General features: G+C 36.2%; 1 protein-coding gene across 1 annotated transcript; it reads left to right on the forward strand.

The window, feature by feature from the left end:
- Positions 1–12,644: 12,644 nt before the first annotated feature.
- On the forward strand, positions 12,645–24,541 carry shtn2 (shootin 2). Its single transcript, XM_052602780.1, has 17 exons — positions 12,645–12,801; positions 13,026–13,075; positions 13,661–13,721; positions 13,909–14,003; positions 14,891–15,071; positions 15,182–15,279; positions 15,484–15,565; positions 15,652–15,746; positions 18,984–19,118; positions 19,481–19,628; positions 20,087–20,285; positions 20,388–20,446; positions 20,585–20,685; positions 20,941–20,970; positions 21,109–21,162; positions 21,673–21,826; positions 24,160–24,541. Exons 1-17 carry the CDS (start codon positions 12,768–12,770, stop codon positions 24,306–24,308), a joined length of 1,725 nt encoding a protein of 574 aa, XP_052458740.1. The 5' UTR covers positions 12,645–12,767; the 3' UTR covers positions 24,309–24,541.
- Positions 24,542–27,848: the final 3,307 nt, after the last annotated feature.

Raw genomic sequence — 27,848 nt, forward strand, 5'->3', positions numbered from 1 at the left:
GCTGTTGCATTTCTAATCGATCAAAGTTACGGTGTTCACATGGCGGATAATAAAAAGAGCAACACGACCATTTGTAGAAACTATCTGGTATAGGGCAAGTGCTTAAAACACCTTAGAAACTGTAAAGTGATGTGAAACTGAAACTATAACAACCGCATTCCTTCACCCTAGCGACCATTCAAAACTTCTTAGAAACTGTATAGTAATTAGAGATCAACTTATTTTACAGATAACGCTAACTAGGCTGGACCACACTAACCGATAACCGATAGTTTTTACAATAGATACTAAATGAAAACAAATATCATTTCAAATTAAACAATGCTGAACTTTATTATAACTTTATAACAGCATCGCAAATATTTTGCGGTCTTTAACAGCATGTTTATTGCTTGGTTCCTCAATCCGGTTTAGTGCCACTTACATTATTTCCCTACTATGTCTTTACTGAATAAGTGGGCGGGGCTACAGCATTGATATTCTTCTGTGGAGGTGTTGTTTAATCTATCTATTAGGCACATTCCAGGATCTGGTGTGTGCTGGGCCTGGCGGCAATAAAAGCTTTTATTTCAGTAACAAGGGCGTTTTCAATTTTGAAACTTCATATTTTAGTACGATGACCTCTTATATAATCAAAAGCTCAACTAAAAGTGGATTTCTCAATTCATGACTCCTTTAAATCCACATCTGAAGCTCCCCATTCTGTGCAGGGCGCAGCCTCAATTGGGTTGTGGGTTCGAATCTCGGGCCTGTAATACCACAACTTGGGTGCCCTTGAGCAAGGCATCGAACCCCCAACTGCTCCCCGGGCGCCACAACATAAATGTCTGCCCACTGCTCCTGGTGTGTGTTCACAGTGTGTGTGTGTGTGTTCACTGCTCTGTGTGTGTGCACTTTGGATGGGTTAAATGCAGAGCAAAAATTCTGAGTATGGGTCACCATACTTGGCTGAATCTCACATCACTTTTCACTTTCACTTTCACTCAATTGTCAAAAAATTCAGCACATGGTGTCAGTGTTTCCACCTCTAGTGGCCGCTCTCGCACTGTATAAAGGTACCGGTGTTTTGCCAAATTTTCTTTCACTCCTGCCAGATTATGGCACCACACCGGATCCTTCTCAGCTGCTCCAGCAATGGACATAATCTTTAAAAACTTTTAGAATGAATTTTTGTTCAGATCTGATTAATAGACAAAACCGATAAATCAGTAAACATCTAATTATTAATGTGATAAAAAAAATCTCAAAGTTTAGCTACCGCATTCCATCATCCTAGCAACCACTCAAACACCTCAAATGACCAGCATCACCCCAGCATTGTGGCAGTGAGATTCACATAAGCACCACTGCCATTTTCTTCAGCAAATTAAAGTAAAAAATTGTGTTCTTGTTTCCTCGTTTCCTTTGAAACTCTTTTTTTGGGGGCTCTTTAAGACACAGGAGATGTGTGTGTACATGTTTGGACTTGGTTGAGTTGAAAGGTTTGGTCCACAATGAGATGAGCACCACTCCAAACCTGACGGCCAGAATGAGAAACAAACGTTTGGGTTTGAGAACACACAGCGGCTCTTTCAACAACACAGATATTTCCTGAGAGCTGAAGAGAGTTGACGGCATTAAAACGAAGAGCACCTGCTGAAGAGAAGAGAGAGGAGTGTCATTGTTTGTTCAGTAACAGAGAAACTAAAGTAGTTTCTGATATCGATGGCTCAAATTTACTACCAGTGGGAAGAAATGTGTAAAACCTTCACTTAGAAATGCTGGTACATTCATGTACTGTTTATCCTGGAAATATATATTTTACTCTTTAACCTTTCACATTTTTTAAGGTGTGTATTATATAAGCATTTGCTGCTTTTATGCTTCTCACATCTAGTCCATAATACTGCAATGATTAATTAATTTATAGAATAAAAAAACTATTGTTCTTGGTTTTCTGCAAATGGAAACATCAGTGTGCTGAATAAAATGTTGATTGTCACATTTTCTATGAAAACAAGTCAATTCCTCACGTAAATCCACCCATTTTTTTAGACCTAATGACCCCAATTTTACATGAAGCTCTAAGCCAAGGACGGTTTCTCCATCTGTGTGATCAATTCTCCTCCACAGAGACTATGAATTTGCTTTGTGTCCTCTAACATTTGTTCAAAATCAATTAAACCTTGCATCTCTGTATCATTTGCACAGTGCAGTGTGATGCACTACTGAACCGCGGCTCTCACACAACAGTACTTCAAAAGCTGGGCTGTGATTTCATAGTGCAGTCTTCGCTTTACTCTATAATAACTCTGTTTAAACCGTTTCCTGTGATCAGTGGTACTATGAACTGATCAAACTGTTTTCTTTAAGAGTTGACTACTGAAAGAACACATTGAAGTCACCCAACTAACATCAATTTCGGTTAAACTTTTTTAGAATTTGTGCATGAAAGTTAATGTCAGTTTGATCAAGCAGTTTCATGTTTCTTAAAGTGGGGGGGGGGGAATGCTATTTCATGCATACTGAGTTTTTTACACTGTTAAAGAGTTGGATTCCCATTCTAAACATGGACAGAGTTTAAAAAATTAAGTTGTACATTTGAAGGAGTATTTTTGTTCCAAAAATACTCCTTCCGGTTTGTCACAAGTTTCTGAAAATGTTTTTTGAGTATGGGTCTGTGTGACGTTAGATGGAGCGGAATTTCCTTATATGGGTCCTGAGGCACTTCTCCCGGAAGAGCGCGCGCTCCCGTATAGCAGAGCACTGAGAGCACAGACATTCACTGATCAGAGCGAGAGACCGAATTGTCACAAAAAAAGTGTGTTTTTAACAGCATTAAGGTACCAGTGGATGGAGTTTTATTTTTACAGAGCATCAACAGAGTTGTGCAAGTGTTTTTGTTTGTTCCCTGCATTTCGAAGATGCTTGTTTTACAAACAAGGCCCAGTTTGACGACGGATTTGCGTATCGTTTATTTCTTAAGGATAATGCAGTCGCAACGAAAAAGGGTCACGATCGTGTGTTGGAATCGCAGGCGGTGAGTAAAACTGCTTCAAATATCTCTGTGTTGTTAACTTAGCTATCAGCGTGTAAACACATCAAGTAAACAACATGCAATGTTGGCATAAAACTGCACTTTCCGAATGTACACCTTAAAAAAAAAAAAAAAAAAAAAAGACGACATAAAGTGGAACTTAGTCATTTTCCAAAACCGCTAAGCAAATATATACAGTTTCAATACATACCACATAGAGACGTCCTGCTGTAGTCGTTGCTGCTGCTGCTCTCGTTCAGTTTCAGCCTCTAGATCTGATTCTGGATCATAAATAAACGATTGAATCTGACTGTTAGCCATGGTTTGTTTTGGATGATGGTTTTTTTCCTCACGGTAATGCAACTCAGACGATCTCAACGCAAAAGCCTACTGGCGCTCGTGATTCTTTAGCTCCGTCCACACGTCACGCCTCCAGCCGCTCATGTTTTTCCGGGAAAAAAAAGCACAGACTATCTTACTCTAATGAATATAATAAAACTAAAGACTTTTTGTAGTTATGAAAGATGCATTACTACTCTATAGGTACTCAAGATTAACAGGATATTGAGTGAAAATGAGCATTTCACCCCCCCTTTAAACTTTATCTGACACAGCAGGGTGGTGCAGCGAACTTTAATACTCAATTCTTGAATTTGAATTGAAGTAAGCAAACAGAATTCAGAACTGCAATTTGAATTTGAAGAAATGAATTCAAATGGAATGAAATTTGAAGAAATTATTATGACTAATTTAAGACAAACTTTGAATGTATTTGGAAATGGATGGATGAACCGACAGATAGAATGATAGACAAAACTAAAGATACTACAGGTAGATAGATAGATGGATAGATAGATAAGCTGATAGACAAAGTGTGACGGCAGCTCAATTATATGTCTGCTGTCAAAGAAACACCTCATATCTTCTCTTTATCTGACCGTTGACCCAGAGGTTATGGTCACCCATCTACACACCGACAAAGACACACAGGCTCATACCGGCTATAGTGCTGCACAGAGGAACAACTGAATGAAACCGAGGAAATAGACTGTATGTGTGTGTGTGAGCGAAAGAGAGAGAGGCAGCTGGAGGAGGGGGAGGTTGGGAAGAGAGCGCTTCTTTTGAACAAACGTGTGAACAAAAGCCTGCTCAAACTGTCGGCCCAGAGGCCTGGGGTGTTTACTGCTTCTGTATCTATAACCAACAAATCAAGGCTTCCCCCCTCTCCACCACACCCTCAGCCACCTCTCTTTATTGGGAACTGCAAATTAGAGCCCCGTCCATCTGGGTGTTAGCACCAATTACGAGAGGAAGCTGTCAGGCCAGATTAGACCCCGCAGAGAAGGCGGGCATATAAACTGCTTTTATTAGAGGAAAAAAAAGAAGGATAGGAAGGGGAAAGTGTTGTGCAAATTTCAATTATTTAGACGTAAAATGACTAAAACCAAAGGGGTTTTTGATTTAGCTTGTCTCACATTAATTCTACCTCTCTGTTAGACATAATTCACTGAATACCAAATAGCTATGGATAGAAAAGGAAGCTCAGTGTCAAATAAAAAGGACGTTCAGAAGCTCTCCCTTTTAAAAATATAACCTCCAAAAGGAGGTTTTTGCAGCGATGCAATTAAAGAACCATTTTGGGTTCCCTAAAGAACCTTTCAGTGAACAGTTCTTAAAAGAAACCACATTTTATTCTAAGTGTTATAAACATTTAAAAAACTTATTTTCACTATAAAGAACCTTTTGTGGAATGTAAAGGTTCTAAAGATATTAAAGGTTCTTCATGGAACTATGGAAGCCAGCAAAGAACCAGAATTTATGTTGTTTCTTTTGTCGTCGATTTTCTTTTTTTTCACCATCAGCTGAACTGAAGCACCCATCATCAACATCTTGCTCTGTTGGAATGCTTAAAGACCCAAGCAGCCCCCTCTCTTTCGCACTAATTTGCCAGGACAAGGTGTGCAGAGGCTGGGCGGAGGGGGCGTGCAGTGAACTAGAGGAAAGATTGCAAGAATCATCAGGAAATCATGCCAGGAAGCTGTGATGAACATCCCTAGGCTGAGTTTGGGGGATGGAACAGACCAGAGCCAAACATTTCATCATTATTTGAGTATGAATACAACAAAAAAATTTAACTTTGGTGCATATATTGCACAACATAATTTGTAAAATGTGCATGTTTAAAATTTTGTTTTCATGTACTTTTCTAAGTAATCAGATTTTTTTTGAAGGATAAAAAAATCTAATATCTTAAAACACTGCATTATGTTTTTTGTTTGCATAGGCATTTCAGTCTTACATCGAAAGTTTTTTCAACATATGATGCTATATCTCTGTTTCATTATTATTTAGGCAACATAGTCATTTGTCCCGAAGCATAGACTTTTCAAAAAAGCAAAAATCAACATTATGTTGCTTCAAAAGATACTTTGTTATTGGCCAAATTCTAAGCAAACATTACAAAAGGCATTGCAATACTATACTCATAAACTTAAAACCTTTGAATACTGAAAAGTATTATAAAATCAGTCACTCAAAATTCAGTGCTTATTAGAGTAACACATTTTGAGTTAAGCGATGTGCTCTTCAGATATATGAACAGACGCAGTGAGAAGGGGCTGTACAGCGAGGCGGGGGAAGCACTAATGGGCTCTAATTGAATTGGATGTGCAGCGCAGACACAGACTGTGGAAGTAATCTGCAGTGCCACAGCAAATAAAGCACGGCAGGACTAGAGTGTCCGCCTCATGTGACAGACTGTAACGTAGCCTGTGAGAGGGAAACGGTCCCCTTAACGGCTTGGCAGGCACTAACAGCCGAGAGCTGCCGGCTGGTCACAGAGGAAAGATGGGCTACAGCACTCCAGGAGCAGCGTGGGAAGCTTCAGGAAGTTAAGGAAGCTGAGAGAAGAGAAAATGGTTTAGTTATGGTCATTATTATTAGAACTATGAGCAGTGAATACAAAGTTAATGCATTTACATTAATATGTAAGATATCTAAAACAACAATTACGATATTATGTTAGAGAATAAATACTGCACACTCCAACTTAGGCTGCCTAGGTAGTTGGGAAGAAGCAAATAGCAATCACCCAGAACACATGGATACCTCCTTAAACCACCACGAGTATACCCAAGCAAACACCAGCAATTACCCAGAACAGCAGAGAAACCAAACCTGACCTGCCTGACAACTACAATAACTCAGCATTCTGAGAAAACACCACTTACACTGAATGCACTCAGAAATTGCTATTAAATTTCACAATAATACAAAACAAAATCAAAACATGCACAAAAGAGAATCTGAGAGCCGGTCGGTGAGTTGTTGGGTGTGAGAGCATGTCACGGAGCGGCAGAGAAGAAGAAGAGGAACTCAGTGGGCAGCACTGGACTCTCGCACGCAGATATGTGATTATGCTGCTCTGAAACCCTGCCAAGACCTGCAGCGCGGGGTCCTGACCTTTACAGAATCAGTGGTCCTGCACGTCAGAACTAATGGAGGTTTGAGAGAGTCTCAACAGAGACCGGAGAGAGAGAGAGAGAGAGAGAGAGGGAGTCTCTTTATCTAACCAAACATCTGTGCAGCATTATTATTGCTCTTCTGTATTAAAAGAGAGCAGTGTTGAATTGTCAAGTTAGAAGTGAGTTATGGGCTGAAATCACTATCATTTGATTTTTTTTTTTAATATTTATTTATTTATAAAAAAATTCTCTTTTTGCTGGCTAAAGCTAATTTCAAATCTAGAATTTAGAGGAATAGTTCAACTGAAAAATAATTTTGTCATGATTTACTCACCCTTAAATTTTTCCAAACCTGTATACGTGTATTTCTTCTGTTCTGAACACAAAAGAAGATATTTTATAAAATGTTGGTAACCAAACAGACTCAGGGGAGAAAAATGCTATGGATGTAAATGGATTACAACAACTGTTTTGTTAACAACAGTATTCAAAATATCATATAATATTCAAATGTTATAATTATGTAAATGACCATCTTTTGGGGGGTGAACTATCCCTTTAATATACCATAAATATACTCCATATCAATACTTTTTGTGTTTATCATTTATATGCACAATTAACAATATTTAAAACTTTTTTCAAAAAAATTCAAACACTTAACAAAATTACACTTGTATGCGTACAAATAAAACAGTCCAAAACAATGTAAATTAAATGATGGAAGGTAAAGACATAATTTAACAAAATGACAGCCTTAATGAAATATCCAGTATTTTTACTTTGTTTTGCTCGTTTCACACATGACATTTTATAAATGTAATCTTAAGCTCTTCACTGTTTCCTTGGTAACACTGATGTTTTTATTTTATGTCTGAATACGTACACCACCATTCAAAAGTTTGGAGACTAAAAGATTGAATGTTTTTGAGTCTTATAAACTTATGATCACCAATGCTGCATTTATTTGATCACAAATACAGTAAAAACAGTAAAATTGCGAAATATTATTACAATTTTAAATAACCATTTTCTATGTGAATATATTTAAAATTTTAATTTATTTATATGACGCAAAGCTGAATTTTCAGCATCATTACTCTTCAGTGTCCCATGATCCTTCAGAAATTATTCTAAAATGCTGGTTTGCTGCTCAAAAAAATATTTCTGATTATTATAACAATTTTCAATACAGTTGTGCTGCTTCATATTTTTGTGGAAAAACCATAATATATTTTATTTTCACGATTCTTTTCATGAATGAAAAGTTCAAAAGAACAGCATTTATTTAAAATCAAAATCTTTTGTAATGTTATAATGTCTTTACACTCACTTATGATCAATTTAATGCATCCTTGCTGAATAAAATAATTTATTTAAAAAAAAACTTTTTTTAAAGTAGAATATATATATATATATATATATTTACCTTTTCTCTGTATTCCTTATCTTTATTGAAGTAGGGTTGTACTGAAGAATGTTTTGTTTTACATTATTTTCTTTGTACACACACTACTAAGCAGCAAATGCCTCATCAATATGAATGAATGATCATTTGTTACACAGATAAAGAATGTGAACTGAAACTGAGTGAGAACAGAGAACAGAGAACAAAGTGAGAACAGATACGAGAGAAATCTAGAAAAAGGGAAGAACAAGAGGTTGAGCAATAGGGCTGGATTACATAAATTCACTCCCGCTGATATGGGGCTACATCCTCATCCTGCTCAGTGAACGGATGTCGGGACAGAGGAGGAGACAAAGGCCTTAAAGGGGCTTAGACATGGCCTGAAACAGGTGGCAGGCTGGTGTTGATACCCCGCAGGGAAAAATCACACTCACTAAAAAAAAACCTAGTCGTCTGGGACTTCCTGTTTTGTTCCCTATTGAGGATCACAATAAATCACAGTTAACATGACAATATTTTTCATCCATCACCTGCTCACTGTGTGTCTATGTCTCTTTCTCTCATGAGTCACAGCTGTCTGGTGAATGTACCACTGCGTGCCGGGCCAGACATTGCTTCCTGTGACGTTGCCATCGGGACACAGGGCCGGTCTGTCCCCGTCTAGATATCTTCCTCTGTCCCAGCCAGCATCTTTTAAAGACTGTGACATACTGTCTGTACCACTGCGTGCACAACAATCACAATCACATCCTGTCTGCGAATGCCAGGCTCTAGTTTTTGTACAACACTTGACAGGAAGACACTTTACATAAACAGGGTGCAAAATATGGTTTGAAAATCTTCAAGAAAATCCTCAATTAAATCGCTTAAAATAAAATAATATTAATAATAATGATAATAATTATAACAGGATTGTAAATTAAGCCTATATTACATTTTGTGATCAAATGTTGGTTTGTAGGCAGGGGTGATTTTGTAATAAATTTGGATTTATATATATATATATATATATATATATATTTTTTTTTTTGCTACAACTTTTGAAAACTGAGCATGTCAAATTAAATTAATTCAAATGAATGTAAAAAATAAAAGAAAAAAAATAGTTTTCTTGAATGAATTCAATAATTTAATCGACTATTTAATTTTGTGAAATGTTTGTGTAAATTGTGTAAATGCAGAAAAGGCTCAAAATAAAGTAGCATATGTTGTGGTTTTAATAAAATTCCATTTTTATTCATTCATTTTTTTTTTTACTGTGTCCATTTTTTTTAATAAGGGGGATTTTAATGCAGCAACTTCCATTATTAAAACTTTATTTCAATTAATACAATTCAATTCATTCAAAATGTTAATATCAAAATTATGATATTGCTTTATGATTTTAACTAACTGATATATTCAAAAAGGTGTGGAACATGGCTAGGACAGGCCAAATGGGGTTTTAGATAAATGTTCATCTAAAATATATAATTATTCCTTCAATGGAATTATTTGTGCCTTTTTATGTTAGATATTGTTTATGAAACATATAATAATTCCTTCTAATGGGATTTTTAGTGTATAGTAGCCGTGCAAATAACAGGTCACCAAATATGTGCCCTATTCTCTTTAAAGTGATGTAAATATAGTAATATTTATGGGTGTTTTTAGTGAAATTGAACACTATTAAGTGAGAACTGAGTAAATCATGTGAACAGCTCAAGAAACAAGCATCAACCAACTCAATACCACTGCGGTTTTCTTAAAATCAAGCACTTCAAGCTGAAAGTTGTGTACTGGTTCATGGCGAGAAGAATAAGACTCATGAGGGGAGACACAAGCAACAGGTTTCCGTTCACACAAGGCCAGAGCGCCACCTACAGGCCAAGTACAATCATGACTGATGAAGTCCAATATCCTAATCATCTCATTGACAATGCCTGTACAGCCAACCAATAGCAGCTAGATTTGTATTTCCTAAAGAAAATAGCAGTGCTTGAAAAACAGCACAAAAATAAGAAATGTAGTTAATATTCAGTAAAGGAGAAGAAAACAGAAAGGAGACCCATCTGACATCAAACAGCTGAAGCTGAATTTCTGACTAATTATTAATTATGAATAGTTATTTTTGACAAACAGCTCGTAAACAAGCTTCTATCGCTGAAAAGAAAGTGTGATTCTTCTTTTATAAAAACCTGCCCTTCTGGCATCACCAAATTTAGGTTTGTTTTCAAAGCGCAGTGAAGTCACTGAGGGGCCACTCGTATCTTCCAGGCTGCCCTGTCACATCACATCGCATCTTACAGTCCTGAATCTGACCCATCCTCTTCCTCCCTCTCGCTCTGCCTTCTGTCCCGCTGATCAGTTTATGCGATTCGAAACAAGAGAAAACCCTGGCCCTTTATGTTGTAAAGCACACAGCTGATATTAACTGATTTAATCAATGTTCGCTGTATGTTTGTGTTCGGGTAAGCAGTCGATAAATCGGACCCCTCGCATGGTATGATGATATGACCCAATGACCCAGTCGTGACACCCTATCAGTCAGCCTCTTTATGTCATGTTTAATCCTAATGTACTCTCATTTCTGTAATGTTGCACTCTGAGTATGTGTGCTTTTGGGAACCTGGAGGCAAAATTTCAGAACACATCACCAAGAACAGCAAAACCTGGCAAAAAAACAAGAAGTGGGGATGTCCTCTCAAGAAAAAACAAACAAACAAAAAAAGGGATCATAAAAGGCACTACAGGTCTTAATTCATAATTACAAAAAAATACCTAAAGGTGTAGCTTGTACAAAAAACTAAATATGTAAAGGAAGCATACTATGCGTCTTACCGAATATCGAATACCGATCAGCGAGATTTGCCGCTTGAAGTCAAGGTAGGTGTTGAAAACGGAGCACTGCGACTCTCACACATTGTTTACTGTCTCTATTGCAGTTAGATTAAGTTGGTTAGATATATTTCTCAAATAAACTGTTTTAGACATTTACATGTGTTTACAGAAAGCCTTTTCATTCAGTTATGTATGTCCTATGTACTGTATGTACAAGAATAGTTCACCATAAGCTTAAAATAACAAATGAAAAGGTTTCAAGTATGTATTTTGTGTTGACACATAATCGTTGTCATACAAATTTGAAAGCAAGCAGTTGTGGCAAGCAAGCCACCCATCTAAAGTAGATGCAAAAATAAATAAATAAATAAATAAAAATCTTTGCACCCGACTCATTCACATTATTAGTCTTAACTCTTAACTAACACCTTTCATATTACAAGTTTTTCACACATTTTCTCCAAGTCTCCGGTCTAAAGGTATAACGGAAGTACAGATAATAAAAATGTGCAGGAAAGTGGAAGTTAGCTGACGTCACTGTGAAAAGTGTCTATTGTGCCTTTAAATTAACAAATATGCATTCATGAATGGTTGCCAAGTTTTAGTTCTAATAACTATAGTTCTATCATTAAATAGTGCTTAATTATCATAATATCATAATAGAAGCTAAGATTTAAGAAGCTGTGTCAGTTTACAAAGATAAGCTGATTTGGTGAAATCATACTGTATATAAAGTAATATATCAGTCTGGCGAGTAAACTAAAGAATTTACTAGATTCTATTGTCAGGGTGTGCGTAGAAGGTTGATATCTAGATGTACTTTACGTATTCACAAGAAAGACACACTGATTGTGTAGGCAGGCTTTTGATTATCTTTTAGATTTAGCATACGAAGGCCAAACTAACTGAATAAACTCAGTTTTAATGTTACATGCCAGACTGCATCGACTCCTCTTGCTGCCCTTTGCATTCATATTGGCTTGGACTTTCAAAGTCACAATGTTTGACTGGATATACGTACACACACACACACACATATACATACATACATATATATATATATATATATATATATATATATATATATATATATATATATATATATATATTATTATTATTATTATTTTTTTTTTTAATGGAAAAGATTATCAAAAAAATATTGCTTTTGCTTCGAAACAAAGTATATGAACACAGGAACTGCTGTATTTAAAATGATCCAATATGCAATCCCATTTAGGTATTGTACAGATATAAAACAGCTCCACCATGAAAATATCAACACGTTCCAAAATAGCAGACAAATATGTTCTTTATATGTGAGATAAAATATAATGAAAGTGATGTTACGTGACATTCAGCCAAGTATGGTGACCCATACTCAGAATTCGTGCACTGCATTTAACCCATCCAAAGTGCACAAACACAGAGCAGTGAACACACACACACACACACTCTGAACACACACCCGGAGCAGTGGGCAGCCATTTTTGCTGCGGCACCCGGGGAGCAGTTAGGAAAGTTTTTCACACATCTTCTCTAAGTCTCCGGTCTAAAGGTGTAACGGAAGCAATGGTAATGGCATGAATTACTCACTCTTTGCATTGTAACTGAATTCTTTAATCAGTGGACTAGTTTTGCAGCTTCATTCATTCAATCAGTTCTACACTGTAAAATGCACCCATTTCGAGAAATTGCAAGTGCAAAAGCCAAATAATCATCTAAATTCATAAATGTATTTTGTTTTTAAAAAAATTGCATTGTCCTTAAACCAAGGCTCCAAGGTTCACCAAGGGTCGAGGACATCTACAGACAAATGATGATTGTTACTTTATCATATCCTTTCTAAATAGCCATTGTTGACTCTGTTAACCATAAAGGGCAAAGCAGAATGGACTTTTGTATCAATTTACGTAACAAAATGGGAAGAAGTAAAAGCAGAGGAGTACACTAAAGTTAGTTTCAGTTCTTCCTCCTGACTGCCTGGTCAAACGCAGAGTGACAGACACAGAAACACAGAGGGATCTAGAAGATCAGACGTGAAGAAGAAGCTTGAGAAATCATGTGGAATCTTGAACCAGACGAAAGAATTTCAGGTTGGATACATTCACTATTTCTCACTTTAAAAACTCTCAAAATAGATTTTTAGTCTATTGGATGAGCTGGGTAATAAAATATGTTTGTCAGTCCAGTGATCCTAGCACAGTAATGTAGGAAATGAATTACTTCACTTACAGAACAAAAGGGTTGCCTTTTACTAATACTGTAAATATAGTGTATGAAACAGATGAACAGTGTGACTTCATCTGTTGCCTCTTAGATTTTGAAGAGGAGAACATCCTGTCTTCAGAAGATGAACGAGACATTGAGGTAATATCTGCTTAAATCTGAGAGTGGCTGTGTTCACACTTTTAGTGTACACTATTTAAAAAAGTATGTAAAAACATTTAACATGCAATGATAAATGTTTTAAACAGCAGTATACTACATTAATGTCAAATGACATTGTTGCATACTTAAGTCAATGTTGATAAGAATGCATTATGGGTTATGATATTCTACACAGTGTGATCTTCTGTATGCCACACGTTTTGGTCATCTTCTAATGCAGACAATTAGCTGTGTACGAAATTCTTACTGTAAATTATAGAGGTTTCAAAAGCAATGTGGAAGCAAATAAAACCAGCCTCTTTGGAGGCCCCTTCTTATTACAGCTACAAGATGCAATGCCTTAATAACATTAACTGATATCACAATTGCGGGAAATACATTTTCAACTGTGAGAGTCTTAAATACAATATAAAGTTGCACATAATGGTTAATTTTCTGTCCTGTTATGCTAGTATGCAATCATTCTCCACAAACAGAATCCTTTCTTAAGTGTTTTGCTCAATATTTCAGTAATGGATTTAAGTATTAAAATAACTATTTGTCATTGTATAATCTGTTATACAGTGTGAGATTCTGGAGAAAGAGCGAGATGAGGCGAATGAAAAGTTGTCAAGGATGGAGGAGGGTGAGATATCTGTGGGAGTCTTTTGGCAATATCCTTATATTTCAACTCATCTACAGAAGGAAAAACAGTAGTCTCACAATGAAAGATATTCTGAGAACTTAACTGTTATTGAACTGTTATCACCTTGCCACAACTACTTGAAGTGTCACTGAAAATGTGTCCATTTGATTTATATAACTACTTTCAGCCTCTGCTCAACTGCTCAAGGAGCTGGATGTGTTAGAGATGCAGTTTCAGATTGAGCGATCATGCAGGGAGACCGCAGAGGCCTTTGCACTGAAGGTAGTCACACTTCCCTTTTCTCACAAATCTAACGGCTTGCTGATTATTTCACATCCCCTATATTAATTACAACCTATGATGTTCTCCAAACTAGTTATTAGTCAACTCAAAAATGAAAATTCACAAAAAATATATATTCACCCTTAGGCAATCTAAGATATACATGAGTTTGTTTCTTTGTCAGAACAGATTTAAAGAAATTTAGCATTACAACATTTGCTCACCAATGGATCCATTGCAGGGAATGGGTGCCATCAGAATGAGTTTATAAAAGATGATAAAAACATCACAATTACCAACAAGAAATCCATACCACTCCAGTCCAGTTAACATCTTGAGAAAAAAATTAATAAATAAAAAGAAATAAATATATATATATATATATATATATATATATATATATATATGGAGTTGTGTAGATTATTGTGATGTTTTTATCAGCTTTTATAAACTCTCATTCTGACGGCACCCATACACTCCAATGGATCCACTGGTGAGCAAGTGATGCAATTCTATGTTTCTCCAAATCTGTTCCCATGAATAAACAAACTCATTTTGGATGGCCTGAGGCTGTGTACATTTTTCCCAAATCTAGTCAGTTTTGGGTGAACTATTCCTTTAACATCCATAGAAACTTTCCAATGTACAAAATGTTCTTTTTAGCTTAAAAGGTTTCTTTCGATTTTTAAAAATGTTTTCGCAGTAAAGAAAAAAAAATATTTTAATGATGATGTAAGAATGAAACTCAAAGCAAATTATGGACCTGGGTAATGGTGCCATACTCCATTCACCGTTATAAATGATATAGTATATTGTTCTTATTGGATTAATAAATAAAGGGGCAAGGGATACTGATGCTTAAAATGGTAAAACTTTTGAACCCACAGGTGAATAAAGATTTCAAGGTATTAAAGAGGCAAAGCCAGGCTATACTTCCCCTGATTTCAGAAATGCCAGAAAACTTCTCCATCCTGAACCTGGACCCCGAGGCTGATCCCAGCTCTGAGCTGGTCTCTGAGGAAGAGAGCAGTGAAGATCCACTTCTCATGAGTCAGAATCAAATTAGAGGTAGCCTAATTTCTATATACTACAAGCCTCGAAAGCAGTTGAAATATGCATAATCTTGTCTAAGAATAGACACAGTTAAACAGTTCAAAATCTCCAATGTGTTTGTACAGAACTTCAGTCATCTGTAGACCGGTTACTCGGGGAAAAAATTCAACTCACTGCACAGGTGGAGCTTCTTAAGAAAGAGAAGGAAGATTTGAAGGACAAGGTATAATGGCTAGGTGCCTGCAAATGGTCAGAAATGTCAGAGAAAACAATTAACCCCAAAATTGCAATGGAAACTATGTTACCAATGTTACTTCAATTTAGGGATCTTTATGGGTCTCGTCAATGCCCTACTTTCATTTATATGTGGGTTGAAATTCTAAGACACTGAATTCAAGAAACTTCGAACTCTTATTCTATTCTTAAGTTGGTGTTGGAGGTCGGAGAGAAAGAGGCCCTTCTGAGGAAGTTCAGTAAGCAGAGCAGGACTGTGAATAAAATGAAGAGAGGTGAGTGAGCCAAATATATTTCACCATTAATGAGCACCTACAGAACAACAGGTTGATGGTAGTTTCTCTGTGTGTTCATGCCCCAGTGTCCCAGCTGGTTACAGAAGAGTTTACAGAGATGTCTCAGAAGCTCGAAATAGAGCAAGGACTCAGGCAGCATGCTGAAGTTTTTGCACACCAGGTACTCTTTGAATTACAGATGTAAAAATCTCAAATAATGAATATGTAATTTGGCAAAACTGCAAAAAAGGACAACAGATTTTAGATAAATAAAGCTGCAAAGACTTCTTACTTCAGTCATTGAATGGGTGCTTTGTCACATACAGTATACCCCTCATCTATAAATTACACATTTGTTTTTGTTCAGTTGCCAAAATGGCAGCAAATGGGCTGCAGCTCAAGTTTTCTTACTTGCGAAAAGTTCTGTGTTATGTATGAACACAGCCATAAAAGTTAATGGTTTGAGCATGTACAAGTTTTGGACGCTCTGATATACGAGGTCCAACACAATCTCATGGAAAGGATCTTATTCTTACATTTTCTTACAATCTGCTTACATCCCTACTGATGGGGTGGACCTTTGTGCTTGCTTTTTCCCCAATAATCATGCGTTTCGATACAAATCTATCATGATCACACTGTACAAACTCGATGAACACCTCCATATATATATATATATATATATATATATATATATATATATATATATATATATATAAAACATCAAACCATCACAATTGTCAGAAGTAGCCAGTGCAATTTTTCATGCAGTTCAGTTATATATTATGAAGACAGTGGTCAACAACTCATCTGAGCATGAAAATGAAATGTAAAAAAATTTATATTTGCAGATCTGCTATTTAAACTGTTGATTCTTTATCATAAACAAAACGCACAGTAAAAACTAATAACAAGGTTTAACAACGCTTATGAATGAATTTACTCCTTTTCAAATGCCCTTTGAGAAGCAATTTGATTCTTTCAAGCAACGGCAAACTTCACAGAGGCTCGTGGGATATTAAAAGTGGAGAAGGAAGCATCTGCATGTTTAACAGACAAGATATTACGCAAACGTTGGTCTGTGTCACGTCTTGACTAGAATCCTTTCCTTTACCGTTTTGACATGTGGTCTGTAGCATATTCATTCATCACGCAGAGACTATGTTTACCGCGTTGACTGAAAATACTTTATAAAAACATTATTTTACCAATTTGGCTTTCATAAAGTAGCGAACAATGGCGCAAATAATGTTACTCACCCACTGACGGACGTCTATCAATTCCACAATCCAGAAGCAGTGACAGACAAATTAAAACTGTCTATTCGGCAAATCTTACTAAATTTCAATTTAGTAAGTTATATACTTTGGTCTTTGGGTTCAGTTCCGTGTAGGTTCATTTCCATCTAGATGTAAATACGAACCCTTTTCCTCATGTAGGCTACATTAAGTTTCTTGATGATAAAGTTTGTAACGAATTCTCAGTGATAACCGCTTTATTTGTGATTTATTTGAAATCACTCTCCGGAAAAACGTTGGACTCTTATTTAACCTCAACTGACGCTCACGCGCCGCAGAAGTGTGTTTGAATTGGACATTTCAAAAGCGGCATATATATATATATATATATATATATATATATATATATATATATATATATATATATATATATATATATATATATATATATATATATAAATTGTAATAAATTATTATATCAAATTATTAGATATTATTTGTAAAAAAAAAAAATAAATAACAATTTAAAGGGGCAAACACACCTTTTTTGTTGACTTTTTTTTTTAGTCAGAACAACTTTATTTGTATAGAACATTTCAAATTGGAATTCAAAGTGTGCTTTATATATAGCCCACATATTAAAAAATAAAAATAATCATAACAGAAGCATAAGAAATAAACTCATAATTAAATAAATTGTTAAAAATTCAAGAAACATATTTATACTGATACATAATCATATGATAGCTAGCCTACCTAACAGTTTAGTTAATCTGGACATTAAAACACACTTCTCGCTCAAAGGCCTACATGCCCTGGAAGACAACATGACAATATCTGAATCAATATAGAGTAGAATGGATGTAGTGGGCTGTCTTCCGATTTGGTCAAGTGTATACAAGGGCCATGAGAGATCTGGGCTGGATCCGGTCAATTCACACTCATGACTGTGAACCTTCATTAATGAAACAAACACGAAACAAAGAAGAGAAAACACTGGGTTGGGATAGCACACACTCTTTGACCACTGCAGTCCAGCTGGCTCTGTTAATACTAGTCCATTTTGTATTCATTCAGTCTAAATGAGCATCTCCACATAAAGGTGGCATCTGTCTTTGCATCCCTCGTCTCTTCCTGCGTTAATTAGCACCCATCAAGATAGCAGTTTGAAATTCGGCAGCTCTTTAAACCCCTGTCCTTGTTTGACACTTCCTATCCGACATCTCTTTTGTCAGCTTTGTGTATATTGTTCCCCATTTGCAGACACAGACATAATGGGGTCCCAACAGGGGGCCTTCACCTGTGAAAGGGACCCCGACGGTTTGCGCACCACTCAAACTCATTCTGAATGTGCGGCCACACACCACACAGCTTGAATGACATTCTTTATCGCCACCCCCTCCATTTGTGTTTTGAAAACACATTCATCTTTTTCACGTTCAGTGGTTTTTTTCCCATCATAGAGAGCCTAATGACGGACTAATTCGAAAGGGAGAAAATATAGGGCGTCATCGCACAAAGAGATGCGTTCGTTTACTCGCCAAGCACATGCACTTTTCCTTGTAATTGCACCTCCACAGGGGTCACACTTGGTGATTTAGGTCTGCTCTTCTTGCGAGCTGAACGAAAGGGCAGTGAATGGAGGTGAGAAGTGAGAGTCCAAACAGTCCAACACATGACGAACTTCCACTTCCCTTTCCTGATCGCCATTTCTGCTTTTCAACAAGTACGCTTCTTGTAATCTGCAATTTCGGGGAGATAATGGATGATTTTTGGTTTCCCAAACTGAACTGATTCTGTTGAGGTTTTGTGCTGAATGAAAACTTTCTGATAATTCACATAAATAATTAACATGCTCACTGAGCTCAACAAATAAAATATAATGCTGGAAAGGTCTTTGAAATGAAATTTGGATGATGACGTATAAAAATGAGTCTGAAGGATGTTTAGACCTTCTGTGGTGTAAGTGTGAAAATTTGAAGAGAGGTTTTTGAGGTTTGGCATGTAGATGGATGGCTGGATGGATGGATGGATGGATAGATAGATAGATAGATAGATAGATAGATAGATAGATAGATAGATAGATAGATAGATAGATAGATAGATAGATAGATAGATAGATAGATAGATAGATAGATAGATAGATAGACTGATTGATCAAGATTGTTTTTTCCTTACAGATGCTGGTGAAACAGCAGGAAACCCAGAGACAGATTCAGAACGCAGAGACTGAGAAACAACTAAAACAAGCTCTGAGTCAAGTGACTGAAATCAGCAAAGCTCTGGAAGAGATACGACTCTGTTACCAAAACCAGGTGAGTGTGTCAATGTATTCAGGTGTTCATATCCGAGATGTGGAGTTGTGATGCTGATGTGGTTGGGAAACATTTGAATCCATTGCATCGATTCCCAATCCAGTTTTCCCCAGATATTTACTTCATTTCTTGTACGTATAAATAAAAGCCGTGAAAAACCATTGTAAATAATTGATATATTTTTTAATTTACACTACACTTGTACCAAACTTTTTATTTGCACTTATTAATAATTATTATTATAATTGAAACATTTATTTTTTTGTAGAGCTAGCTTGTGGATTTTCAATTGAAACGATCCTAAAACGTCAACCAGTGTCATGTGATATTTGAATTAGCTTTAATTGTATCCGTCGATACAGATTTCTCAGACAGCGGCTCAGGATCTCAACTCTCTGTCCGATCTGGCCGCAGTAAGAACAAAGCTGGAGATCAGCGAGAAAGAGAGGAGCGAGTTTGAGATTCAGCTGAAAGACTCGCAACAATCTGTTAATTCACTTCAGGAGGAAAGTAAGTCTTATCTGAAAAGTTATCTATATTATGATGCTGAAAAAGTGTAAAGAGTTGAAATGTAGGGCAGGTGGAGACCGAATTCTCAGATTTTTCTCCAGAGAAAAAAGATCTCACATATGTCCCTCTTCAAAAGAGATTTCAACAATGTCTCAAACTCAGATTGGCCTTAATAATAAAGTCTGCAATCAAAATCTCAATATGGACTCGTATTCAGTTCTCACCAAGTTTTAGGAGAAACCAAAGACAATTTGAGTAAAAGTTGATGCCTAGATTAGACATGCTTGAGACCTCCGTTATGTCTTCAGAGCTTTGAAAGAGCCATTGAAAAGCAATTGAATGTTCCCACCGGGGAGTAATAGTACTACAATTTTACTCTTAAATATTATTATTTTGTTATAAAATAATCAATATTTTAATTGCAATGTTTAAATTTAAATTGTTTATTTTGCAATCAGTCAAGCTGCTCAAGAATAAACAGAGAGAGATGGAGCAACTTTCTTCCATCGAATCTAACCAATCTAACCAGTTGAATGAGACAAACGAAAATTCAGCCGATCCTCTGTCATTGTTACCGCCACCACCACCTCCTCCTCCACCTCCTCCTCCTCCTCCACCACCTCCACCACCTCCTCCTTCATCTTCAACTGTCACTGAGTGAGTCTTCAACACCTTATGTTTATGTTAATTTCAACCATAAAATACATTACTGGAAGCATCTCCAAAACTTTATCAAAAGCAGATCCATTGTATTTTTAGCCCATTAATGGCTTTGAGGAACAGAAAGAAGGGAGGAAACAACACCACTCAAACTGCAAGTAAGACAGTCATACCTTACATCCGTATTATGTGAAAGGATAAATCAACAGCTGACAGAAAGAAACAATACAATAATTTAGAAGACAACAAGCGCTGCTCTTCCATCCTCTATGAATACTGTGCTCATTTTCTCACAGATCCCGCTATTACGGAGGATGTGAAGTCCAGAGCTGTGGATGAAATGATGGAAAGAATCAAGAAAGGCATTGTCCTCAAACCTATTCTCAGAACGCCACAGGTGTGTCTGCTACTTATTACATGTTTTGCTGAACATCAATTGTACATTGATTCGCCAACACTGTCTGTATGACAATAATCAAATGAGTGGTGGAAAAAATTCCCGTGAGCTTGTGTGCATCACATACAGTTCTCACAGTAGGACAATGATTTCAGTTAATAAAACACACCTTTTTAAGATAATCTATGTTTTAGACATTCCTTAAATATTGGCCTGTTTAAACAGAATAATAAAAAAAATATTTGTACTTTTCAGGCTGTGTCAGAGGATGAAAATGCATGGAAGGTATTTCAATACTACTGTTCTGTGTGTGCGTGGTGACATGCCTAAACAAATTCATACACTGCTTGTGAATTATATTTTAAGAGAGTAACTGTTCAGAAATGACAAAATATTATTAATCAAAATAATTGACGTTAACAGGAGCAGAGGTCGGAGAACCGGAAATCAGCTGTGCTGGAGTTACAGGGGATGCTGGTAAAAGAAGATCTCTTAAAATGTGGACTACTGATTACTTTTAATACTCAGACAAGCTGTATGCAAGGTCGACAGATAATTAAATAAAATATGGGTGCAAATATTTTGACACACATCGGTTCAAAATTACGGAGTCTTGTCAAGCCTACATTTAATTGAACAGAAATACAGACAACCAATGTGGAATATTATTTCAATATAAAATAACAGTTTTCTATTTAAATGTATTTTAAGATATAATCTATTCCTGTGATGCGAATCTGAATTTTCAGCATCATTACTCCAGTATTTAGTGATAGCTGTTACTGTTAATTGTATTTATTAAACACTGGTAATGTTTTATTATATTACTGTTTGCATCCATTTTATAATAGGGTCGTGTGCTAGTACTTTTACCACAGTTAAGGTAGTTTTAGGGAAAACACCCCTTAACCACTGTTAAATCAATATCATATATGATCTCTCATTGCTCATTGTATTAATGTAACTTTATTGGCTGGTTCACCTCAGGATTGCATGAGGAGGCCTGGCCCTCGAAGGGTGGAATCTAAAAAACGCTTCAGCCGTAATGTTGGGGAGGCGGAGCTTCAGATGGTGCTCCAGAGAAGAAGACGGGCCATGGGTGATGAAAAAGGGAGCCCTCCTTCTCCATCCAAACCTAAAGGTACCATCTTTCCCTTTACTCTATCAAAGGCCTCAAATGTATCATTTAAACTGCTGATGCATTAAAATGTGCGTCATCTTATATGAAACTGGTCAACCCTAAAGTTTATTATTAGAAACATCAGCATACCGTAAGCTAAAACAGTGAATTCTGAATTTATTTGCAGATTTATCATGTATTTTCAATTCTCTGTTATCCAGATTTAACATGTATAATCATCTTTTATCCCTGTTTTGTAATATATACAAGCTTAAACATTGTATACTAGCTTGTATATATATTGTGTCTATATAATGTATAAATAAAAAAAATGGGACTGAACTGATAAATGTTTTTAAAAAATTACAATATTTAACAAATGTTTTTAGGAATAAATAAAAAAAAAACTGATCAACCAACTCACATACAGGTATACAAAACATAAAAACATATTAATTTATCTATTTTTTTTTATAGATACATAACATGTGCATTTATCTATTTTTACTTTAAAGGAACACTCCACCGTTTTTTGAAATAGGGCTTATTCACATTATTTCCTACATTTAGATAGGTGGGCAAATGCATTTTTGTGTCAGTGCATGCATTGTTTTAGTTTGACTGGGTCGGCGTTAGCTTAGCTTAGCACAATGAATGGAATCCTTTGTTGCCAGCTAGCATGGCCTGAGTAAAAGTGATCAAAAAAATAAAAAAACCCCCCACCTAATTACTTCTTGTGGCCTGCGTATTCACAACGAGTACAAATAGCGATCCAGATTAACACTAGGGGATTTCCTAGGCAGATATTGACTTGGGACTATATTATGGGGAAGCACAGAAGAAAGCACTGCTACTTCGGCGCAGAGATATCACGCAACACATGAAAACATCAACTCTATGTGAATACAGGTATAATATGGGTCGATCTATACATGCGTCATGATTAAAATAATCACTTACTCTGTGGACAGCTGTCCATTTGGTCCATTCGGCGTGGGGCGTTTTTTCCAGTTCACTTTGTCACACCGGAAAAAAAAATCGAGTACTGCAGAATGGATCAGCGCCGTGAAATCCTCTGTAGATGTGACACAACTTCGGGCACGCTCATCTTGATCTGACGTGTTGAGCCTAGTCATCAATGGCAAAAACATGTCCCACTCTCTACAGCACAGACACTCTATTTCCGTCGGCATAGATTGGCATATTCCCCCACATTCACACCACCAGTTCATGTTGGCTCTCATCCTCACGTCCTCAGGCTGTTGAGCGATCGCAACTAATACACGCGCATATAAATTTCACTCGCGGCTGGCTTGACGGTGTTTTTCTGAAGTGCGGCTGTCTTGACCGCAGTCTCCTACTGTCGTTCTATTTCCAAAGCACGCAGCTCGTCTTCTGTAAACTCTGGTTCAAATAGGTATGGTTCTGGTTCTTGGCTGTCTGAGAAGTCACCCTCTTCGTCTCTCTCAAAATCAGCCATGTTCATCGCCATTCGTGTACTGTAAGGAAAATAGCCAGGCAGCTACTATTCACGCCGGTATGTTGACGGAAGTCGTGGGATTTCATGTGTTGCGTGATATCTCTGCGCCGAAGTAGCAGTGCTTCGCCTAAGCAGCAGTGCTTCGCCTGTGCTTCCCCATAATATAGTCCCAAGCCAATATCTGCCTAGGAAATCGCCTAGTGTTAATCTGGATCGCTATTTGTACTCGTTGTGAATACGCAGTCCACAAGAAGTAATTAGGTGGGTTTTTTTTATTTTTTTGATCACTTTTACTCAGGCCATGCTAGCTGGCAACAAAGGATTCCATTCATTGTGCTAAGCTAAGCTAACGCCGACCCAGTCAAACTAAAACAATGCATGCACTGACACAAAAATGCATTTGCCCACCTATCTAAATGTAGGAAATAATGTGAATAAGCCCTATTTCAAAAAACGGTGGAGTGTTCCTTTAACTGTTCATTAGTAGACTAAACCTCCAAAAGGCAGAGCTGTCTAAGTAAATAAGATATAGAATATTTGGCAAACATGAAGCAAGGTTTATGCTTAAGAAAATACACTCTCTGAAAACAAGTTTTAATGTTTTATGCAATTTTGCTTCTCAGTGAACACTACCTTAAAGTTTGTAGACATGTCTTATTATTGTAAAAAGATATATTTTGGGATAGCATTATTAGCTTATTGAAAAGGAAATCAATTTTTTATTTTTTTAGAATCAGATTTATTGGTCAAATTGGTTGCACTTAAAAAGCAGCTTCTTCATTTATTGGTTGGTTATGAAATTTTGTGCAAGCTGCATTATAACTTAATGCAGTTAACTAAAGCTTAAAGTCGATGTTTCCTCTCCCACTCACAGATCCACCCGCAGCCGTGCCCGTCTCGAGCTCTTTGCCCTGGTCGGGGGAGAGTGGAAGTGCCCCAGTGCTCCGGAGACTTCAGCAGAACCGTGAGAAGAGAATCTCTCGCATAAAGGCTTCCGAGTCCATTATATGGGAAGAAAAGTGAGTTTTGAGGGTCTTTTAGTCTGACCTTCTGCACTTGTAAAAAACACAATGTTGAACTAAGTATGACTTCAACGCCTATTTCCTTCTGCCAGATGCCACTCGGAAACTGTTAAAAGTAAATGTCACAAAGCTGAATAAAGCATTAACCCTGTTAACTGTGCGATGAAAAAACCAAGGACCCATGCATTCAAAACTGAATTATGAAAGAAATAAAAGACATTTTTTCTGCACATACTCAGTCTGTCTTTTCTTCGCACTCAGTCTGCGTTTGCTGTTGTGTTGGATATTTGTGCTTTTGAGATGCGAATTCTTCATTAAAAGACTTGACTTTCTTGAATAGTGGACTTGCACAAGTATTTGGACCTTTTAACAGTTCTCTAATTTTGCTGAATTACAAATTCGACATTGACATGTTAAAAGCATTGAAACTCAAATTATTTTAATGTGACATTGTTCTATATTCATAAAACCAGCATTTCACCCTGCTCGGGTTTTATTATGTGTCATTCTTGGTAAATTTGTTTTTCAGATTTGTATTGCAATGCTAATGCAATACCATTCCCATTTGGACTGAGATCAAGGCTTCGACCTTGTTTTTGGGATTATTGATTTGGCAAAATAAGTTCCATTCTCTCATGCTCTCACATGTTTCACTTGTCTTGTGTCAATTTCCTGCAATAACAACTGAGGAGTTTTAATCAAAACTTTGGCCTTCTATCAATACATACTTGGTTAAATACTTCAGTAAAAAAAAAAAAATATTTTTTTTTCACATAAAGTGCATCAGAAAAAAAGTTTCAAAAGCTGTCACTGGGGTGCTAACTTTTCAAAAGGTCCGCGTATGTACCTTTTAGACACTAATATGTATACTTTTGGTACAAAATTGTGCCTTTTGAAACCCCAGTGACAACTTTTGTACCTTTTTTTTCTGAGAATGTAATGTCTGTGTAAAGAGATTAGAGAACATTAACATTTTTGAACATTAACATTTTTGTTAATGAAAATGTAAAACAAAAAACACAACATTAGAAAATATCAGATGTGATTATGCATTATTCTTGAAAAATCTTTTGTTCAGGTTTGTACAGCAATGTTAAAATAATACCAAAGAATCTGATTTGAATTGAGAATAAGGGTTTGGCGCAATGGTCAAGTCCATCTTGTCATTTTGACCTTTTTAATTTGACTCAGTTTTGAAATTTTGATTTGGAACATGCTTTCACATGTTGGCACCTGCGATCATAAATTAGGAGTTATAATCCAAAAAATAGAAATTGGCCATCTCTTGCAACACTTATGCAAAATTGTGTAAAGTTGATCTTAACCTAAAAGACTTAAAGATACCATACCATTTATTTATTTTTAGCATAGAATAATGTCTGATCAGAATCTCATTGGGATTGAAATCAAGGCTTCGCCTCAATGTTAGCAAGTCCATCTTATCATTTATTTTTACCTACAACCTTGTAAATTAGTGTTTGCGATTACTGATGTGGAGACTGTCAAAAAATCATTTTTTGCCATTCTCCAGACATGCTTTCCAGCGTAATAATAATACTACTCACAATAATAACTGAGGAGTTCTAACCCACAAAGTAAAAACTGGACATCTCTTGCAAATACTACTAATTTACAAAAAAACGGTAAGTATTAGGTAAGTATCAGAATATATTTCTAAGTCGCTATATAAGCTGTCAAGTGTCAAAACCTTTAGGTGAGTTTATCCCTCCATCTAAAAAATCCTGGAATGAAAAGGGCAGCCTTTTCTCCTAACACCTCCACACTCCTATTCTTTGATAGAAGCTTTTTAAATAGAGTACAATTATTTTCCACTCTCACTCACTTTTGCCTTTCTCCTTTTAAAACGCATTTCATTCTGTAAGGATCCCTCTCACTCAAGAGAGCTTTTCATCTAACAAACACTATTAGGAATTCATGTTTTTCCCCAGTAACTGAAAGGTGTCTGATTTATGTCTGTGTACATCTGTGTGAGTGTGTGACGTAGAAGGTGAAGAGATATGTAGATGTGGATGTAATACTGTATGTGACCAAAACAAAGTGCCAGCAAAGAAAAAATCCACATGTGTGAGGCCCTTGGAAAGCCCATTTATTTCTGAACGTCTGTCTTCCTGCCTGTCTATACTACACTTGACTGAATTTGTTTCTAATGAAAAAAAGTTGATTTAATTTAATTTTATTCGCTTATTTTTTATTTATTTTAATAAATATACCTAACTGGTGCATTAGCAGAGCTGAAATCTATTTAGACATATTTGATTTGTTTTTATTTGATTTATAAATGCACCTAATTGGTGCATTAGCAGACCTGGAACCTAGACATATATTTATTTAATGTTCTAATTTAATTTACTTTTTTTTGTACCTAATTAGTTCAAAAATTCCCCAGAGTGAGCAGAGCTGAAATCTGTGTAGACATATTTTATTATTATTATTATTATTATTATTATCATTATTTTAATGAAATTATATTTTAATTTTATTTCATTTATAAATGAAATTAGTTGAGAAAATGTCCACAGTGTGAGTAGCTGTAATTAAGATTATGTAAAAAAATTTTGTGTTTTATTGTTTAAGGAGTAATACTGCCTCCAGCCTGAGTGGCGCTGTTTGTCATCAAACTCCCCTTTCAGCTGCGCTACAATGAGCAAGTAAAATAAATAGTAAAGCTTTCTTTTAATTTGTTAAAAGGACCTTATTAACCTTTTCAGTGGTGAGTTTAAAATATTCTAGTGGTCCCCCCGAAGTGAGTTTTAATTCAACCATTATTTTAGAACATTTCCCCTTACTGTTTCCATGGTGACGCGACAGGCTTTATCACATGACAAACCGCAGCCACGAAAAGACTGTATGACAGATGGATCACTTTTATTTTGTTTTTCCTTTTTTTTTATTCACAAATTTGCATACCAGGTGATGAACAATCTGATATTCAGATTCACAAATATGTGTAAATAAGTATATTTGGTCATTTAAAAACCTTTCTAAATAATCTTGATCATGATCTGCAATGTGAGATGGGTGCCGCCATGTTTGTTCGTGCTGCAATGCAGAGAGTCCTGTCAGTCGGATTTACAGCACGTGAATTAATCAATTTCTCCTGAAATACAAATAATAAGTGACAGGTGAACTGGGTGAAGAACAGAGTGAACTTTATAGTTACTTACACCATGTGTATCTTATATGAATAAAACCCATCTAAAAAAAATAATTTGAAAGGATTTTTATTGTTGCTTCCATAGACATATGCTTGTATTTGTCAAACTCTAAATGTATTGTTTTACTACTACTTATGTGTATTTAAATGTCTGAAACCTAAATATGCATTATGTGGTTAAGAACACTGCATAGTTGTGATTATATGACAAGAGCAGTGCATGTCTCTCTCTGGCTCAGCACTGGTCATTGAGTGAAAACAGTTTGAATTTGGCAGTCGTGGATGTCACCAAACGTGCTAAATCCCGTATGTGGTACCGTACCGCTCAAAGGGTTAATAAGTACGCTCTGTTCCAGACTCCGGAAC

Source organism: Carassius gibelio, chromosome A7 (genome assembly GCF_023724105.1).
Source record: "Carassius gibelio isolate Cgi1373 ecotype wild population from Czech Republic chromosome A7, carGib1.2-hapl.c, whole genome shotgun sequence".
Taxonomy (NCBI): Eukaryota; Metazoa; Chordata; class Actinopteri; order Cypriniformes; family Cyprinidae; genus Carassius; species Carassius gibelio.

Bases quoted from the DNA above. Each gene is read 5' to 3' on its own strand.
- shtn2 (XM_052602780.1), top strand. From the start codon at position 12,768: ATGTGGAATCTTGAACCAGACGAAAGAATTTCAG. The intron at 13,722-13,908 runs GTGAGATATCTG...AACTACTTTCAG, and splicing joins GTTGTCAAGGATGGAGGAGG to CCTCTGCTCAACTGCTCAAG. The intron at 21,163-21,672 runs GTAAAAGAAGAT...GGTTCACCTCAG, and splicing joins TGGAGTTACAGGGGATGCTG to GATTGCATGAGGAGGCCTGG.